This window comes from Grampus griseus (genome assembly GCF_964374135.1).
Source record: "Grampus griseus genome assembly, chromosome: 10".
Classification (NCBI taxonomy): domain Eukaryota; kingdom Metazoa; phylum Chordata; class Mammalia; order Artiodactyla; family Delphinidae; genus Grampus; species Grampus griseus.
The window spans coordinates 73,406,899-73,427,052 of record NC_139004.1 but is presented as its reverse complement, the minus strand read 5'-3'; the positions used below and the strand labels follow the sequence as shown (position 1 = coordinate 73,427,052).

Below are 20,154 nucleotides of genomic sequence, written 5' to 3'. Positions count from 1 at the left end.
CACACTTGGTCTTGGATGCGGGGAGGAAGGCTGTGAGCCGGCAGGACAGCAGAACCAACACTGTTCGGAGAAGCACTACAGGGCAGACCTGTGTATCCTAGAAACTGCTTTGTGTTTGTGTAGTTTTGAGAAAACGAGGCAGTTCTTAGGGCCAGAGCCATCGATTTTGAGCCTAGAATGGGTTTCAGATTTTGACCTGGCTAGATAAATTCCGGAAGCTCCAACATTCTAAATGAATTCATCTCTTCTTGTGCCTTACTTATTCCTTTTCTTTGTAATTTTTTTTTTTTTTTACTGAAGTATAGTTAACATACAATATTATATAATATTATATAAGTTACAGGTGTACAATATAGTGATTCACAATTTTTAAAGGTTATAATCCATTTATAGTTATTATAAAATATTGGCTATATTCCCTGTGTTGTACAATATGTCCTGGTAGCTTATTTTATGCATCATAGTTGGCGCCTTATTTATTCTTAACCCTCCTTCCTGTTATTCAAGTTCTCAGTCACTCTGTGCCCACAAGGCCCTGTTTTCCCTCCTCCAGTCTCCAGATATGAAACTTCCCTCTCCCTCCAGTCATGCTCACAGACTGGTTTTCTACAGACTGCCAGCTCTCTCTTCAAAAGTATTGCTGAAAATGATAAACTTCAAGCAAGAAGGGCTAGAATTCTCTTGCAAGGCATTCATAGCTTACACTTGACAGTACTTTACTGCTTATAAAGCCCTGTTGTGTACATTATCTACCTCATAAACACCAGATATTCTCTTAAAAGACAGCTTCAAAGGATGAAAATTACTTGTCCAAGGCCATCTGGAAAGTGGTGGAGCTACGACCCAAGCCCGGGGTTTCTAACTGTTCTTTTGGAGCTCTTTTCACGCCAGCCAAGCAGAGCGTTTAGCAGCACAGGCCCTGTAGTGCACCTGAGAAAGCAGGCGCTCAGGAGAAATCAAGTAGATGAGCAAAGACAGAACCAAGTTTAAATCTTGGCTCTAGTATCCCCCACTTGTGTGACCTTGGTCAAAGTCCTTTAATGCCACTAGTGCCTCAATTTATTTGTCTGTAAAATGGAGCTATAAGTATAATCCCTGCTCATTGGATAGGGAGATATTCATGAGGATTAAATAAAACAGTAACTATAAATCACTTAGAACAGTGCCTAGCACAGAATAAGCACTCAAAAGATGTTAAACACAATTATTAACAACAACAGTAATAATTTGGGTCTTCTGCTTACTAAGATTTTCCCAAATACTCTTCTGCAAATCTTTTGTTTAAACACACACACACACACACACACACACACACACAATGGCAAGGCAACAGGTTTGTCTCCTCCCAAAGGGAGGGTAGGAGCAAATATCTGTGTGTCAATTAGGACCATCTAAACCACTCAGCTCCATGAATACAGAGTGTAAACACTAGCTGGTGACACTGACCGTGACATAAGTCAAGATAAAGTATTTTAAAGTTCTTGAAAGAATGATCTTCTAGAGGCACGAAACAGAAACCTTAGCAAAAAAAGAAAGTGCTAGGAATGTTCTCACTGAAAAAAAAAAAAAAAAGAGTTTTGGAGAATCCCACCCTACCTGATGGAATTGCCAGCAGACTTAAGGAAATATTTCTCCCATCAATTTGGTAAGGATTTCAAGAAGAGGCCCACAGCAGGGAAGTACAGTAAGAAACAGGAGAGGCCCCAGTCCTTACACAAATGCTGGAAAGGGCTCATGAGAGTAACACCCCTTCGCTTAGAAACATCTGTCACTTCTGCCCCGTCCTGAAAGCAACTGAGCTGAAAACCACCCTCAGCTACCACGAATGTGCTTAAAATTGATGCTTTCAGGAAGAAAGGCAATGCTGTTAAACTGAACTTGCCTCAGTTGATCTATTGCTGAACAAACTGCCGAAGGGCGGGGTCACAGTGGGTTTACAGGATGCTTGATTAGAACTGTGAGATAGTCTCCTCTGACTCCCACGCTTTTTGCCTTCTACAGAGGACATAACCCAAACCCAGACAGGAAAGTGACTCACTCAAGGTCTCTCAGTAACTAACAGTGTCCTGAGGGCTTACTGTGAATCAGGCGCTGTTCTAACTCCATGGGCATGGAATCCTCTGGACCCTCGTAATAAACCCACTAGGCAGGCACTGTTATTATCCTCCTTTACAAATGGGAAACTGATGCTGAAAGCTCAGCCTCTCTCTACACCACTGCCAAATCAAATCTCGGGGACAGAGTTTTGGGTGAAGTAGAAAAGGATAGCTTTATTACTTTGCCAGGCAAACGGGGACACAGCAGGCTCCTGCCTGGAGAAACTATGTGTCCCAACCCCAGAGGACCTGATGAAGGGTTTGATAACAATAGGTCCAAGGGTGGAGTCTCTGACAAGATCAGGGCGTATGCCGGACGTGCACTTCCTTAATCTCAACTCAGGTGGTTTCCTGGCTGCTCCTCCCGTGATTAGCAACTCTTCCAATCTGCCCTTTGGAACTCAGGGAAGGTCATGGAACCTGGAGTCTTGCCTACAAGAAAGAGAGGACAAGAGGGCCTCCGTGCCCGGGAGTCCCACAGGGGCTCACTCGGTTTCAAAACCTGAAGCCCAGGGAGGTCAAGTATCTCCTCCAAGGTCCCAGAACTAGCGAGTGGTGATCCCCGAGTTTAGGTTCCACAGCCCAAGGTGTAGTTTCCAAGGGCTCCCAGATCGAGTTGTGTTTGAGATGCTACCTTTAGCAGGAATTCCTTTTCTAAACTAGCCCTTGAAAATGAAGAATTTTCCTTCATTTCTTGAGAAAATTGCATTTTATCATAAAGCTGGAAGACACTATGCTTGACTTAGTTCCCAGATAAACCATAGATGTGGCCTAGAAGTAAAGACATAAATTGGAGTAAATGTGATTCCAGCAATAAGACAGGCAGCATGCAGAGAGGCGGCAACACAGATGAGCCCAATGAGAAGCCTGGCCTCCTGTCCTGGAAGGAAAAGGACCAGTCTAAGCAGGGGCTTCTGAGCCAGAAGTTGCCACCAGTAGGCTGACAGTCTTGCCCTCATCCAGCAGAGACCCTGAAGGCAGACCAAGTCCAAGCAAATCCACCCAAAAGGATTTACTGAGCATCTCCCATGGGTACGGTAGCATGAGACTATCACCTGTTTGTAGCTCCCTGATGCCTTGTACAGAACAGAAGCTCGAGATGTCACTTTGTTGGTGGACTAGTTTTTTCAGGTGGAGATTCTCTATTTAAGAAGGGGAACTACTGGGAGAAAAAAATTACCATGGGTGGACCCCAAGGAAAGCACTTGCTTGAATTGTATCTATCGTTTTGGAGCTCCTGAGAGGTGCTGGCAATGTGAGGCCACCTTGGCTGGGGCCTTGTCTGCCTGCTCATCTCTGTGACCCAGCGCTTAGCACAGTGCTGGGCACACAGCAGCTCTCAATAAATGCATCTCCAGTAGATGAATAAATAAACTCACCATGGGTGGCTCGCTTAGGGCCTGAAATGCTAGGTTGATAGGCAAATACTAGCTATTATTTTTATGAGACGCGTTACAATAAATAACCAGCAGAGGTCAGAGTACAGTCTCTGGGGCTGAGTCAATAATTTCATCAATAAAACATTAAAGGACATAAAGGAAAAGAGGGAGCCAATACTTGCTGGGAACCTCCCACTTCTGCCAGGCATCGTGCTTGTGGCCTCACATATGTTTCCCTCTGAATCTTTACAACTCCCCTTCAGGATAGGGAACTATCCACCCAATTGCTCCCTCTCGCCTCAGATGAAGTTTTTTCCAACCTTGAGTCTAATTACAAAAGATTCCTCTTTTTCTTCTTGTTCTAAAAGTTACCTCATCTCATGCAAACCTGCTACTGTATGAGAATCCTCCCACTGAGAACTCAGGTCAATCAGAGGATTCATCAAAAATAATCCATATAGACTGAATTCTCCAAGGCGTTTAAAAATGAGCACTGGCAGGTAACTTCCCACGTCCAATGCACACAGCAAAGTGCTCTGAGCTACCGGATAGACACCTCATTTGTTAAAGGAGGCTTCATGGATTCTCACTATTAATTCTCTCCAGTTTCCTTAATATGTCTAAGTGGTGTGAAATTGATATCCTATCTTCTAGAAAACGCCTCAGCATGATCTGGGCAGTGGCTCCCCCGAAATTTCTGATCGGCCTATACAGGTCACCTCTACAAAAGACAGAGAAGTCTATTTTCTATACTGATCAATATTTGGAAGCTTTCTTGTAAAATCTGCTGACAAAGTCAGACAGGAAATAGAATATTATCCCCCATCAGCCAGGTACTTTGCTATTAAAATAGGCCCTGGGCCCAGAACACTCGACAGCAAACTACCAGTAACCAGGCTCGGCCAGCAAGGAGAGACACCCAACAGACAGACGCGAGGCCTTCAAACCGGTCTCCTTACATTTGACTGTTGTTTGGGGGGTTTTTTTTGGAAGGTCAGTTAGAAGTATTTGAGAGCTGTTGGGTAATGCTCTTAGTAGCTCCTGGGCACCACTTTAAGCCTTAATGAATATGGTGTCATCAACTCATAAATCAACCCCAGCCCGTGACTCTCCCTCCAGACAGCTGCAGCAGCTCTTCCAAGCACAGCCAGCCGACAAGCTCTGAGTGGCAGAACCGACTTCTCTGACATCCAGAACATCTGGTTCAGTTAAGAAGTGAAAGGAGATACTGGTGCCCCAGTGCGTTTTTATGAGGCTTGCAAAATGGTTAGGAGAGAGCTATTAGTTCAAAAAAGAAAGAAGAAAGATAGCATTATGAGGCCACTCCACAGAATTAGAGATAATTTTTGTAAGTATTCCCTGAAATAAACTCTTTTTACATTTTTCAAACAAAACTCCCAGTATCTATCTGATTTAAGTCACAAATGCAAAACAAAGGTTAGCTAGCCACAGAAAAATATTCAGGTGATGAAATGCAGAGCAGAATAAAGCACAAATAGTTATCAGGAAATCAGAAGCTCGGTGGGTAGTTCACTCCCACACCCAGGCATTTCACCAGCTGTGCTCTGTGACAAAGCCGACACTGTGGCTGGTCTCCCTGAGGAGAGAGCCCTGGCAGGACGGGGCCCCCGGGCAGCAGCGCGATTGTTTTGTTCAGCTGAGCGCTTACCCAGACAGGCTGTGATCTGAGGAGCCTGCATGAGGCTTTTCAGTAGAGAGAGAGAGCTGGAGGTGGGGGAAGTGAGCAGCCCTGAAGTGACCATCCCGCTCCCCGTGAAATCCGACTCTAGAGACCTGGACCCTTGTCTCTCCCAAGTGACACTGCTAATCTGCGCTCCCACTGGTTTCTCTGGAGGAGGCTGGTCCCCTCTGACCCCTGAAATGTTTGGGCCAAGGTGAGAAGAGAAAGCCCCACCCTTCTCCCGGGCTGGTGCAGAAGGGGAGGAAGGCAGCTTTCTCTTCCTCCTCACTAACCTGCTGTGGAGGGTGGAGTCGGCGATGACGGGGATGTGAGAGGTGAGCTGGCCCCAGATCCTGCTAAGAGAAAACACAGAGAGACCCTCATGGGGACCAAAGGAAGACATCTGGGGCTTGGCCGGAGCCGGCACCCACCACTGTCTGAGAATCTGCACTGGGCTGAGCGTGTGAGCCTTGTGGGAAAAAGCGAGTTGTGCAGAGAATTCAGGGACGGGACCCCTGACCACAGGCGTCCAACCCGCTTCCTTCCCCAGGCCTCGTTGCCTCCCACTGCTCCCCACAGCCTGCCTGGTTTGCAACCAACTTTGTGCAATCCAATGGCTTACGCAACTGGCTGCAGTTTCTCTTCCTGACCCAAGCCCTGTCCTCGGGTAATGAAAGACAAATGACAGTGCCACAGCAGTAGAGGTGACAGAGAAGGGCAGGACCATCTGGGGGAGGCCTCTCCAAAAGAAGCGAGAGTTCCCCACCACATCCACCCAGGAACACTCTCTGGAGAAGTTCCATTTTACCAGCAGGCATGTTCAATTGATTAGGATCAGCCTACTCAGTGTGTGGATTTCCCAGGCCTTTTCTTACCTGAAATTCAGTAAATACCATGATTTACATCAAAATAGTGTGCATACTCCCATACGTTGCATGCTTTTACTGGACCTAGTAACCTTTTTATATTTCAAATATTGCCAAATTCCCAGTATCTCCTCCATTGCTCAGAAATCCCCAGAATGCGTCCTCCTGGCTTGACATGAAAGTAGCCCAATGAGCAGATGGAAGCTCCCACATGAGCCCCCTCCCTCACATGGCAGTCCTATCAAGGGGTTACCAAAGCTCCTGGAGGGCTGGGGCCATGCCCCTGAGAAGCCACTAGCTGTCCTGGGGCAGCCTCCCACCACCTCCCTCACACCCACAGGACGTGGCGGGCACAGCACGGACACTGAGCACGAGGAGAAATGTCCTAATGAAGCCACACCTCCCTCCAGCTGAATACCCTTCCACCACCTGCAATATCCTCTCGTCTCCCTATAAAAGGGAGAGGCGTTTCACTGAAAAAGATGGTGAAATTCAACCCATCCTGATATCATACTGCTTGTAGTGCTAACACAGATTTTAAGGGGGAGAAGGTTTGAATTTGTGATTCCAGTGGGGTGTGGAGATGATCTATACATTTCCATCAACTGCTGCTTTGCTTTCCTAAACTCCCTGAGGTGCTGTCTGGGGGTCCTTGGCGTCCCATCCAGCTGCATCTGGCAAAGAGCCTTGCAGGCAGGCAGGGCCTCAGGAAGGTGGAGTACACCAAGCCAGGCTTTCTCTGCTTTATAAAGAAGTAGATGGGGCTTCCCTGGTGGCGCAGTGGTTGAGAGTCCGCCTGCCGATGCAGGGGACGCGGGTTCGTGCCCCGGTCCGGGAGGATCCCACCTGCCGCGGAGCGGCTGGGCCCATGAGCCATGGCTGCTGAGCCTGCGCGTCCGGAGCCTGTGCTCCGCAACGGGAGAGGCCACAACAGTGAGAGGCCCGCGTACCGCAAAAAATAAAAAAATAAAAGAAGTAGATGCTGGACAGAGTGCCTGCCAGGGTGACAGGCTAGTTGGAGACATGAGTCTCAGCCTAGTGATGACAACGACTGGCCTACGTCCATCCCATCAACCATGGAGAAAACAGACCTCCAACTCTGAAATTACCCGCCGGCCACAACAGCCTCCAGCCCCTTCTCCTCTCCTAGCCTCCATCCCCAAGGAGCCTGCCTTGGTCCTCACAGGGACCTCCAGGGCCTGGAGCCTCCCCTCCTTCTCTTCCCTCCAGAGCCCGTCTCTGGCTTGGCTCTCGAAGCAGTGGTGCGGGCACGATTCCCACCCTCCCTCTGGAGTCTATGATCTTCTTCCATCCCAACTCTTCCAATTTCAGCTCTACCCACACTGCCTGCATTCTCTGGCTATGGCTAGACCAGCCTTCAGGTCTTGCGAACCCCTCACTTCTTCTTCTCTTGCCCCTGGCAGATGCCTTCCTCACTGACTTCCCTGAGAAGACCTGAGAAGGCATGAGCTGTGAACACCCTCAATTTCCTCCCTTCCTTCCACTTTTAAACACCTCTAACTCTTCACCTACCCCTCCTGGCTCCTGACACCACGAAGGGATGGATGGGTTTCCTCCAAGGCTGAGACTGACAGCTGGGCACTTGATGCTAACCCTTTGACCCCCAGCCCCCTCACTCCCCCCAACAATCACTCTCTCTTTTGCATCTTCAACTTCTCCGTCTCTACTTGGTCCTTATCCCGCCTGGAAGTATATGCAGCTATCCCTCAACCTAAAAAAACCATCCCCTTCCTTTGGGCCTCCAGGGCTAAACCAAAGCTGCCCGTTAGGATGAAACCTTCCCTTCTCTATGTGGAACTCTACTTCACAGACCTTAAGGCAGAAGACCTAGAAGGTCCCAAGGGATCACTTGATCTGATTTCCAAAGATGGGGACATTAAGGCCCAAAGCCAGCAGGGCTGGGCAAGGGGCATCCAGGAGTGACAGCAAGGATGGCTAACTCATGACACTGCACTCTATGCCACCTTGGCCCTCCTGGAATGTGGCTTTTTGCGATCCCCACACACTACAGAGGCCTCTCCTTGATGCAGGAGGGCATATCCCTCTGCCATGTGGGCACCAAGCAGAGGGCGGGATTTACGGCCATTTCAGTTCCTATAGGCTCTGCTGATAAACAGGAGGCCTTGCATTGTAAGCTGGGTGGGTTTTTCTTCCAGGGCTGATGCTGCCATCAGTGAGGAGGCTGGTTACCCAGTAAGCTCTGAGGTGCCTTCTAGCACTTGAGTCCTGTGAGCCTCCGAATGCTGTGGCAATCCTTCCCTGGGGACAGAGTTCTTTTGTCCTCTGCACTGGTCACCACACTGCCCAGGAGAACCCAAGAACCCTTGACTCCTGGTCCTAACCTTTGGGACCTGGGCCCCACTACAACCTATAACCAGTTACCTGAATTATTGGAGTTGCTGTATTTTGCTGAATGCTCTTCACTATTTTCAACAGCAGATCGTTTTGACTTCTTTAAAAATAAAAAATAGAGAGGGAAAAGCGAAGAATAAACATACCAGAATAAAAACATTTTCCAGGCATAGTTAGACTAGCTACACACAAAGTCATATTTGGTCTCATAACTGAACACAGTGAAGAAGCCACAAGCCAAAACTAAAGGGAGAAATAAAACCAAGAATGCTGAGTTCACTCTCTCAGGCCAGTCATTTCCCGCAATTACATTAAGGCCATAATCAGCCCAGCAAGCCAGGAAACTCTATGGTCCATTTCTCTGCTGATATTATATGGCTTTTCTTTCAGAAGCTGCAAACCAGTCATCTGGAAATGGTTTTAGCTTTCATGGAGATAAAGCACAGAATCTGTCATTAACTAAATGGGCACCATTAACCTAGAACTTTTTTCACATCTAGTCAGGAATTCGCAAGAAAGAATTCAGAGAGACACCGGACTTACCTTTCGAGCTAAGATCTTCCTCTTTTTTCTTTCTTCTTCGGATCCATGGTGAGACTGAGCTCTTGTCAGTCTTCGATGCTGGTGGATCTTTAAGAGACCACAATTCACCACAACTGTAAGCATATCCTACACTAATGAAAATCTCTAACATGTTTTGCCAAATCAAATCATTTGGATGAAAAATCTTTCCTTGCTCAGCCTGTCTGCCTCCAAGCTTGGGTCTGGATGTCTGGGAGAAGAGTGTGCCAGCAGATGAAGACCTGTCTCTCTCCCCGAGTTCCTTCCTGCCTTTCTCGCTCTTACGGAAAATGAGTGTGGTCCCCAGCACCTTTAGAGCATGGAGCATGTGTGCCCCACCACCACCCAGTCTGCCCTGATCGTAAAGGAGGACTGCTCTTTGTGGACATGTTTGTTTCCCCCACAGGCTGAGGTCCTTGAGGGTAGGACTGTGAAGTACTCAGCTGTCTTGTAGCATTGAACATGGAGCCTGGTCCAGAGCAAGCATGCAAGAACTGTTTATGGAATGAACACTCAGTTACAAGTAAATCACTGTGATCACCACAGCAGAGGATGGGGACACTAAAAGATCAAAAGGCAATGAGGAACTATTAGCAATTTACCTGTTTCTGTTCTTCAATTAGCCTCTTTTCTATACATTCTTTGGCAATTCTCAATGCCTCTTTTAACTTTGTGGGGATCTGAAAGAAGAGAAAGTACATAATCTACTGAGTAAAACAGCTGGAGAGTCTCTCAAGTCCCAGTTTGAATAAAAAACAGTTGCTAGTCAAGGAAGAGGACACCTGGAATGAAATCAGTAACAAGCTGTCCACTTGACTCCTATCCTGGCCACTTCTGGTATCCCCAAACACACTCACCTCATTAGCATGTTTTAGCAATAAATATATAAAACTAACACATAAATAAGCATGATGTATGTTTCAAGTATTTCAAGTTATTCTCAAGGAACCCCAAATTACCAAAACAATCCTGAAAAAGAAGATGGAAACTGGAGGCCTCACGCTCCCTGATTTCAAAATGTGTTACAAAGCTACAGAAAACAGTGTGATACTGGCAATAAAGACAGACACACAGACCAATGGAACCAACAGAGAGCCCAGAAATTAACCCTCATGCCAAAAGCACACAGTGGGAAAAGGACAGTTTCTTCAATAAATGGTGCTGGTAGAACTGGATATCTACATGCAAAAGAATGAAGCTGGACCCCTACCTTACACTGTATGCAAAAATTAACTCAAAATTGGATTAAAGACCTAAACCTAAGACCTAAAAGCATAAAACTCTTAGAAGAAAACATAGGGAGAAAGCTTTGTGATAATGGATTTGGCAATAATTTCTTGGACAGGATACCAAAAGCACAGGCAACAAAAGCCAAAATAGACAAATGTGACTGCATCAAGCTTAAATCAAGCTTAAAACTTCTGAACATCAAAGGAAACAATCAACAGAGTGAAAAGGCAACCTACGGAATAGGAGAAAATAAATGGAAATCATACATCTGTTAAGGGGTTAATATCCAGCATATATAAAGAACTCCTACAACTCGAAAACAAAAACGTAAGTAATCAATTAAAAAATGGACTTGTCACCAAAAATGGATTATGCCACAATAAACCAGAAAAAAAATAAATAAAGAGCAGAAAATCAAAGGAAAAAATGGCAAAGGACCTAAACAGACACTTCTCCAATGAAGATACACAAATGGCCAACAAGCATATGGAAAGATGATCAATAGCTCCAATCATGACAGAAATGCAAACCAAAACCACAATGAGATATAACCTCACATATTAGGATGGTAACTATCAAAAAAACAGAAAATAACAAATGTTGGTGAGGATGGAAAAAATTGTACACTAATGGTGGGAATGTAAAATGGCACAGCAGCTATGGAAAACAGCATAGAAGTTCCTCAAAAAAATCTAAAAATAGAATTACCATATGATCCAGCAATCCTGCTTCTGGGTATATATCCCAAAGAACTGAAAGCAGGATATCAAAGCATGCCCCATGTTCATTGAAGCATTATTCACAATAGCCAAGGGATGGAAGAAACCCACATGTCCATCGATAGATGAATGGATAAATAAAATGTGGTATATACACACAGGGGAATATTATTCGGCCTTAAAAAGGAAAGAAATACTGTCATATGCTTATAACATGGATGAACCTTGAGGACATTACACTGGGTGAGAGAAGCCTGTCACAAAAGGACAAATCCTGTATGATTCCACTTATATGAGATATCTAAAAGGTAAAATGTGTTTGCCAAAGGGCTGGGGGTGGAAAAATTGGGAGTTGTACTTAAGGTGGTTCTCGAGTTTTGGTTTGCAAGATGAAAAAGTTCCAGAGATCTGTTACACGACAATGTGAATACACTTCACACCACTGAGCTGTACACTTAAAAATGGCTAAGAGGATACATTTTTACATGATGTTTTTATCATAACTAAAAACAAAAAAATATATAAAGCTTATTGGAACACACACAAACAAATTCAAGTAATTATAATATTCTATAACTTCAGAGGGATTTTCTCTGTGAAAGACTTATTTCTTCCCTCCCTCCCTCCCTCCCTTCCTTCCTTTCTTTCTTAAGACTTATTTTCTGAATTTCAAAAGATTAAGTTTTTTCCTACTGGAAGATGCTATTAACAAAAGCTTAGTGTGGGTCTGAGCTTGTCATTTCTTAATTTATTAGTTTTTCAAACCATGAGGAGTTCAGGCCTAGAAAACAGACACCCAGACCATGTTCAACTTTTTGTCTCTATTATTCTTCTAAAAATTTAAGTTTAGGGAACTTCACTGGTGGTCCAGTGGTTAATTTGCCTTCCAGTGCAGAGGATGCAGGTTTGATCCCTGGTCGGGGAACTACCACCCCACGTGCTGCGGGGCAACTACTGAGCCTGCGTGCCTCAACTAGAGAGCCTGCGTGCCACAAACTACAGAGCCCATGCGCTCTGGAACCTGTGTGCCACAACTAGAGAGAAGCCTGCACGCCACATGAAGAGCCTGCGCACCACAACGAAGAGCCTGCACGCCACAACTAAGATCCGACGCAGGCAAAACCAAATAAATAAATTAAATGAATATTAAAAAAAAATTTTAAGTTTAAAAAAGTTTTGAGTGGGTAATACACAGTGATATGGTTCAAAACTCAGAAGGCATAAAAAGGGTATATCCACAGTAAAAAACATCCCACCTAGTCCCCCACCATGGAGGCAACCAACATCACCAGTCTCTCGTGTATCTTTCCAGAAAGAAAACAGACATACGCTGGTTTTTAAGATCACAGTGTCTTTGCTGCAGGCTCTCTGGCTTGGAGGAAGAACAAGGGCTGATGATAACCCCTGGGCTGGACTACTAGGGTTGAGGAGGGCATATTTATTTACAAGGCTGAATGCATTTCCTGAAGAGTTTCAGTAACAAAGACATGAATTTAAAAGTTTTTTTTTCCCTACATCAGATCCAAAGAAGCTATTATTGTCAGAACTCCTCTAACTGGCAAAACAGGACAGAGGAAAACTTCTCCCTTGCCTATAAATCTTCTGACCCCACCTCGTTTGGGGTTTTCTTTCGTTTTTTCCCCCCCTAAATGTAATTTCTTCGTAAGAGTTTTACAGGTTTTGGGGGAATAGAGAGAGGAGAAAGAGAAATACCCTTCATCTCACTACCCCAAACAGTGCTAACAGTGAGTGCCCAGCCCTGAACTAGGCGTTCTCAGGGATCATCTCAGTTGTCCAGTGACAACAGACAAGTTTTACTCACCAATTCTACACAACGAGTAAACGTAGACCCAAAGAATAGGTCCTTGCCCATATATCAGTGGCTCTCAAATGAGGGTGATTTTGCCCCCGTGCCCTCCCTAGGGGACAGTTGGCTGCATCTGGAAGCAGTTTTCACGGTCACACAGTTGTGGGGTGGAATGAGAGTACTGCTTGTATCTAGTGGGTACAGGCCAGGGGTGCTGCTCAACATCCCACAACGCACAGCAGAGCCCCGGCAACAAAGAACAGCGACCTGGTCCAAAGTGTCAAAGGTCAGGGCTAAGAAACCCTGCCTTAGATAAATGGCTGGTATCATGAAAGCAAAGCAAGGCATCAACCTGGTTTGGGGGAGTTCCAAAGCCCCTGTTCTTTTTTTTTTTCTTCCTTTTTTAAAATTGGGATATAGTTGTTTTACAATGTTGGGTTAGTTTCTATTGTACAGCGAAGTGGAGTTCCCTGTGCTATACAGCAGGTTCTCATTAGTTATCTATCTTATACATATTAGTGTATACATGTCAGTCCCAATCTCCTAACTCATGCCACCCCCGCTTCCCCCCTTGACGTCCATACGTTTGTTCCAAAGCCCCTGCTCTTTGCATAACACCACATAACACTGCCACTTCCCAGGATACTTCCTTCCAGTCCTTATTCTAGACAGAGGTATTTTTTTCTTACACACTGTATTTTATATCCTGTTTTTTTCCCTTAGCCCAAATAATAATCATTTTCCAGGCTACTACAATGTCTTTATAAATTTTACTTTTATTAGATAAAACATATTTAATCCAATACATGTACTTAAATTATTAAGCTATTCCCTCATTATAGGATATTTAGATTATTTGCAATTTTTCTTTATGTAAAATAAAGAAGGCTGCTGGCCATTCCCGTTCCACAAGGATTAAGCTGCAACCCATTGCAATTGCCCCCGAAGGTTCACGCTGGGGGGAATTCAGGGTGGAGAAAAACAGGAAGCATTCTGTGCTTTGGATATACAGGACCCTAGGGAGTTAAGATGCCTATCTAAGGAAAAATTTCAATGACCCCAGGTTCTTGGTATCTTTCATACATAGAAAAACACTAAAATCATTAACTTCAGATGTCTGTCTTCTGTGATTAGCAGTAATCTTTTTATGCTTGACTACATGTTTTTTTCCAGCAAAAAGTTCATATATATCCTGGCCCCTCCCCTGCCTCTTCATAGTTCCTTAGAGCTATCTGAGAAGCTGTCTCCCGGCTACTGTCCTCAGTAAGGTCCCCAAATAAAAACGCTCTTAAGTGTGCATTTTTCCAGTCCACACTTATAAATACTGTACCTTCTTTTTTTGATTAAAAAAGCGCTAACTTTCCAAGTACACATTCAGGTCACAAACCAAGAAATGATATAATTTGCTTTACCTTAAACTGTGGCTTTTCGGAAGTAGTTAGCAGAACATCACTGAATAATCTGTAAAGAAAAGAAACAAACAAAAATATCTTTCTTAAACCAGGTGCACTCCCAGAACACGATCAAAGCAGAATGAGACATTTTTTGCCCATCAAACCCCCCCCAACATCCCCCGGCCCCGAGCCAATACACCATCTCGTGTTTATCAAACTCAAAGGAGTTTCCGGGCCACCCAAGGTGACCTCCAGAAACCGCCACTCCCCACCATCTCGGAGCTCTCCACGGGGACTGGGTCAGCTGTGTAGGGGAGCTGATTTCCCCACTGAGGGGTGACAGTCTTCTCACGCTACATAGTGAATTAATTCACGTTTTGAAAAGAAATCTGCACATTATTTATTGTATTTATATCATATTGCAAATAATATATGCAGTAGATATTTCTAAACAGAATAATTGGCTTTCCTTTTTTTTTTTTTGCCCCAGAGGAGGACAAAATTTATTCTAGAGCTCAATATAATAAAAACATGAGCGTAAGTAAAAAAGGAATTGTTCTGATTGGAATCCAACAAGAAAATAATTTTCTTCTAAGAAAAGTAGTGTTTCTCATGCTCTCTTAAAAAGAAATAGCAGCTCTGGGAGAATATCAATTCTCTCTTCAAAAGTGTGTTTTTTGTTTTTATAAAGGGAGCTATTTTTTTTTAATAAATTTATTTTATTTATTTTTTGCTGTGTTGGGTCTTCATTGCTGCGTGTGGGTTTTCTCTAGTTGTGGTGAGTAGGGGCTACTCTTTGTTGAAGTGCGCAGGCCTCTCATTGCGGTGGCTTTTCTTGTTGCAGAGCATGGGCTCTAGGCTCACGGGCTTCAGTAGTTGTGGCACGCGGGCTCAGTAGTTGTGGGTCGCAGGCTCTAGAGCACACGCTCAGCAGTTGTGGCACACGGGCCTAGTTGCTCCGCGGCATGAGGGATCCTCCCGGACCAGGGCTCGAACTCGTCTCCCCTGCATTGGCAGGCAGATTCTCAACCACTGTGCCACCAGGGAGGCCCAAAAGTGTGTTATTAAAAACAATAGCATGAGGAATTCTGAACTGTTTTGGCTAAAACAGGTCAGAGAATTTAAATGGTTGTCTGGGCAGTGCCCAAAAGGCTCTAAGTAAGTCTTTCTTTGAATGGTTCCCCTTTTTAAAAAACAGGAACTACATCACAAGTACAAGTGACAGGGTTAACTTTTCCCCACAGCACTCCCTGGGCGGCCTGGAGGTGGAGACAGAACTCTCCCCTTCAAGGCCGAGGGTCCACTTATTTCCAGACAACACGTTTTGAACTGAACAGAGTTCACACCTCTCCAAGTACTGTCTCAAGGCTGAAGCCCACACGGTAGAAAGACTTAAGTGAAGAAAAATTATCTGGATTCACTTTAGAACTGGAAGATTGGGAGAAAAATGTAAGAGCTTTGGAGCAGGGGGTGCGACTACAAACCCAAGTAAATTAACATGGATACAAGCTGTTCCCTAACTACAAATGCATATGTTCTAAAAGTGTGTGTGAAAATTGTTTTGTTTCCCTGACTAGATCTATTTTTCCATGTTTACACTGTTATTAACGGTGGCTGGTTTGGGGAGGGAGGCACCAGTGTCAGTCAAACATTAGGAAGTCACATCCACGTGGTGGGGGTTTGGGCCGCTCTGTCCATCACAGCCTCCCCAGGGCCTAGGACTGTGCCGGAGCTGGAGTAGACTTTCCCTAACAAAAGGAATCTGAAGTTATCACCACCTCCTCTGACCTCGGGCTGTATGTACCTCAAGCTGTCCCGCCTTATTTCCCCATACAATTGTTTCCCAAATACATCTGTTTACAGAGCACTGGGTAAGTCGCAAGGCACAGAGTATGAGCTGAACCAATAGTAAGCATAACTAACATTTAATAAGCTCTGCTTTAGTAACTGGCACTGTACTAGGAATCATTGCAATAAATCCTCCCAACAGCCCTCTGAGGTGGGGGCTATTATTGTCCCCACTTACAGATGGGGAAACTCAGCTTCCAGAGGTTAGGAAACCTGCCCAAGGTCACCCAGGTAGAAGTGGTAAGGCTGGGCCCACCCCCAGGTCTGTCTAACCTCAGACACATGCTTCTTAACCACCCTGCTGCCTTTCCATGAAGGAATAGAAAACATACCTAAAGGAAAGGCCCCAACGCACTATTTCACCCACCTCAGTTGACTATTCATAACCCTGTTTAAAGGAGACTGTCTCCTGAGCTCTACGCCCCAGCACAGTGCCTGGTACACGTCAGACGTTAGATATGTGTTACCAGTGAGGAAATGAACAAACAAGCGCAGGGGAGGCCAGAGCCACGCTGCCCTCCTCCGAAAGGCCAGAACCTCCCCAGCCAGCGGCTAGTGAAGCAGCCACAGCCGTGGGCCACGCGGTGCACTGAAACAGGGTGGCCCCCCTTCAGTACCTCCCAAGCGGGAAGTCCATGTATACAACGCCAACAGGGACAGGGAGAGACACATGTGAAGATGACATTGATGTGAAGAGACAGCAGTCAGGCTATGGTGCAGAGAGGTCACAAGGAAAGGTCAGGACATCATGCGGCAAGTGACCACCAGCAAGCAGGTCACGGTGACTCTGCGGGGACGCTGTTGAGTCTCTACCAGGACCAGACACTTGGGCTAGTGGTCAACACGGTTAGGAGGGTTACAGCCAAGGTGTGGGATTGACTTACGGCATCTGTAAGAGCCGGGAGACGGTGGGCATGCCATTTTTACAGGCTTCACAAGACAGCGTAGACTCCAACACGGCCACTTGAAATGAACAGATACACATTTTAGTTCCACAGAACATGCTGGCAAATCCACTTGGTGATGAAAAGTTTGACACCGCTTTGCAACAACTGTCTGCGGGCTGATCAGGACAGTGTCAAAACTCTTCACGCACAGACAGATGGCATACGTGCCGGGGAGGGGGATGCTGGCAACACTGACACTACTGACGCCTCAAAAGAAATGGTTCAGGAACCACATGCTGACAGAAAGCTAAATATATTCCAGAGATAACTGGAGGAGGGATTCAAGATATCATCCATAAATATGTTTGCTCTCTGAAAAGAGAAGTAAACACTACACAGAAGTAAAATTCTGAACCTGAGTGACATTTCTCTGCTTGCCTGCTTTTAGTCAAAACCATTACACGAAATGCCAACTGTTAGTATCGCACCATCCCACACCCTGGATGATGTAAACAAAAGCAGCCAGATTTTTCTACCTGCAGGTAACTGTTCAGTGTCAGCTGTTCTGTTCAAACTCAACCCAAAGAAGTCTCGGGGCCTGTTCTCTGGAACCATCTCATTTGATACAAAACTAACACTGGTGGAGGGTTACCCCGCATGCCTGGAAGGCACAGTGGTCCAAGACCTGCCCTGCCCTCCGCTCCCTCTGCTCTGGCAGTGAGTTCTGAGCTGGCTGTGGAGGGGATGAAAGGGCCCCCGGATGACTCTAAATCAGTCCCCACATCCCTTCTTCTTACAGGTGCCCACCCATCCCCGCACTCGCTTCAGCCCCCTCAGTAATGCTAGAAGAGCTCCTGGATCCTGGTGCCAGGTATCTGCATTCCTGTCTGCCTTTCCTAGCCCTGGGCTTGCCAGGCTCTCCTCTACCGTGTGTCTAGCCTGTGGCTGTCCTCGCAGGTCTCTCTCCAGCCTTGGTCTGACTCCTGACACCTGCCTGAGTCCGCAAGACTGGCTGCAACTTTCCTGCTCCTGGCTCCTGCTTCTGTATGAGACTCAGTCTGGCCATACTTCTCTTCACATTCTCTGGCCTCCAAAATTCTAATGCATGTTATAAAATGTCCCCTGAGGTTTCAGGTAGCCTGACAAATAGACAAGCTATCTGCATTCTCAGGGAAATGCATTTAAGGAAGTCACTCAAATTACTTTTATACGAGTAAGACTTTCTGGCTGTGGAACGTAGCAACTTCCTCTGGGTCTTCCCTGGACTCTGGAAAGAGGGTGAGTAGCTCTGCACATTACAAGGGCCCAGAAGCCCCCTCCACACCCCATACTGACCCACAGCCATAGACGGTGCAGGAGGGAAGGAGTCTACAGGCACTGAGTCTGGCGGTCGTCCGTAAGTCATTTCATACAGTAAGTGGCCAAAGCAGTGGACGTCCACACTCTCCAATGTCTGCAGAAGAAAAGAGAGCAGCGGCGTATTTGGCCTTTGCTTTGGCTTTGTGAATCCCAAGCCTCCTGCCCTGGGCTTCCACCAGGAAACATGGCCCAGGGGCAACCCCACTCACAACTGGTAGTGATGACCCAATTCCAAAGACTTTTGTAAAAGCTCACAAAGCATTGCTCTGACCAAAGGTCTTGGTCCTACCCTCCATGGTATTCCAGTCACTGGTTCTATGCCCTCCTCGTCCCAGCTACCACCTCAACTAGCCTCTTGGAGAAACAGCAGTGCTGTGGGAGAACAGCGCCAACAGGCATGCCTACCCCAACTGTACCTGTCACTGCTTAGTGCATATCTCTTACAGTGACAGATCATGCATCCTGCCATGGGGATAATTTACACCTAAATATAAACCTACTGCTTCATGACTTTCAGCAACTTACATTGATTTTCCTGAACTGTGAGAAATAAGATCGGTAGAAGGAAGGAAGGCCCAACAAGGAATTCTCAAGGTCCAGCAGCCGGCAAGCGTCCCCTTCCAGCATCACGTTGGAAGCATGAAGATGCCCATAAGGGAATCCCTTGTCATGGAGAAACTTTAGTACCTATTAAAAACTAGGTAGAGGTCACATTCTCCACCCCCCAACTCATTCAGATACAAGACAGGTTAAACTTTGCTTTTTCAGTCAATATATTTTGAAACAAAACCAAACTGGTCACTGGGGAGATACCTAGAAAAAAACTGAACAAGATAGCTGTCTTATCTTGGCACCAAGATAAAGATCAACCGAAAATAACACAAAAGTTGGTACTCACACAATAAAGTTCTTAAATCGACACTAACTTAGGAATTTCCAATAGCTAAGCTTTTGGAACTTTGTTGATCTAAATTACTGCCTTAGTCTCAAATATTTGCTTTTTGGGATAAAATATGACAATGTCACCAGTTTATAAGCCATCAGACAACTTAAACTACTTTGGATATTGCCTGAGAACTTTCCCAAAAGAGTATGGTGAGGCTGGGTGAAATTCCAATGCAACTTACACCAAAATTAAATAACTCTTACCTCTAATATTTGCCGCCCATATGTTTTTATTTGCTGAAGTTCAAGGCCTTGAATCTTCTTAGGGTTGCAGTACTTCCTTAGGAATGGGTCTTTTGGTTTTGCCTTTGGAAAGGAACAAAGAGCACATAAGAAGGCAGGAGACTGGTTGAATTCTACACACGGCCTCCCTGAACAGGCAGGACGCTAAGAGGCTGGGGGGCACCAGATGAGTCCAGCTGGCAGGATGTGGGCTCTTAAATACAGCAGTCTGCACAGTTAATAGAAAGAGGCTGACCTGGGTTCCAGCCTTTCTCTAGTCCAGTGAAGACGCCGAAGTCTTGTATACTGTTAGAATTCTTCAGTATTGCTTTTTTTTTTTTAACATACAGAAGTGTTAATTATAGTTATCATGTTGTATACTACATCTCTAGTACTTATTTATATTACTTATCTTACAGCTGTGAGTTTATACCTTTTGACAGCCTTCTTCCACTTCCCCCTCACCACCCCCCTCCCCACCTCTGGGGACCACAAATCTGATCTCTTTTTCTATGAGTTTGTAAAGCTTCTCAGTATTTTTTGTAAATTTTTTTACAGCTTTATTGAGATAGTTCAACATTGCTTTGTTAAGTCAAAGTCATAAACTTTAAAACGGACTTAAGAGCAGCCTACAATGTAATGGATATAATCATGTAATGTTCAACCTTCCCTCATGTGGAGAAAGGAATGCTCTTTAGCCAAATTGGGTAGTTTCTATTGCTAAGATAAAAATTAATTCCAAATAAAATTAAAATTAAATCCTCAGGGCCTAGCTTCTGGAAGCCTA

General features: G+C 45.3%; 1 protein-coding gene across 4 annotated transcripts in view; it reads right to left on the bottom strand.

Annotated features, from left to right (window-relative positions):
* The window catches only part of PXK (PX domain containing serine/threonine kinase like), a 75,478-nt gene that overhangs the window by 6,385 nt on the left and 48,939 nt on the right, over positions 1-20,154 (bottom strand). For 2 of the 4 annotated variants that reach the window (XM_082663301.1, XM_082663299.1), the window contains exons 9-17: positions 19,350-19,451; positions 18,726-18,887; positions 18,177-18,294; positions 16,839-16,917; positions 14,125-14,173; positions 9,559-9,636; positions 8,939-9,025; positions 8,426-8,495; positions 5,450-5,512 (exon numbers count right to left, since the gene is read on the bottom strand). In XM_082663301.1, the coding sequence (XP_082519427.1) occupies positions 5,450-5,512; positions 8,426-8,495; positions 8,939-9,025; positions 9,559-9,636; positions 14,125-14,173; positions 16,839-16,917; positions 18,177-18,294; positions 18,726-18,887; positions 19,350-19,451 (808 nt within the window). The remainder of the gene's footprint in view (positions 1-5,449; positions 5,513-8,425; positions 8,496-8,938; positions 9,026-9,558; positions 9,637-14,124; positions 14,174-16,838; positions 16,918-18,176; positions 18,295-18,725; positions 18,888-19,349; positions 19,452-20,154) is intronic. The other 2 variants (XM_082663302.1, XM_082663300.1) reach the window with 1 other exon arrangement.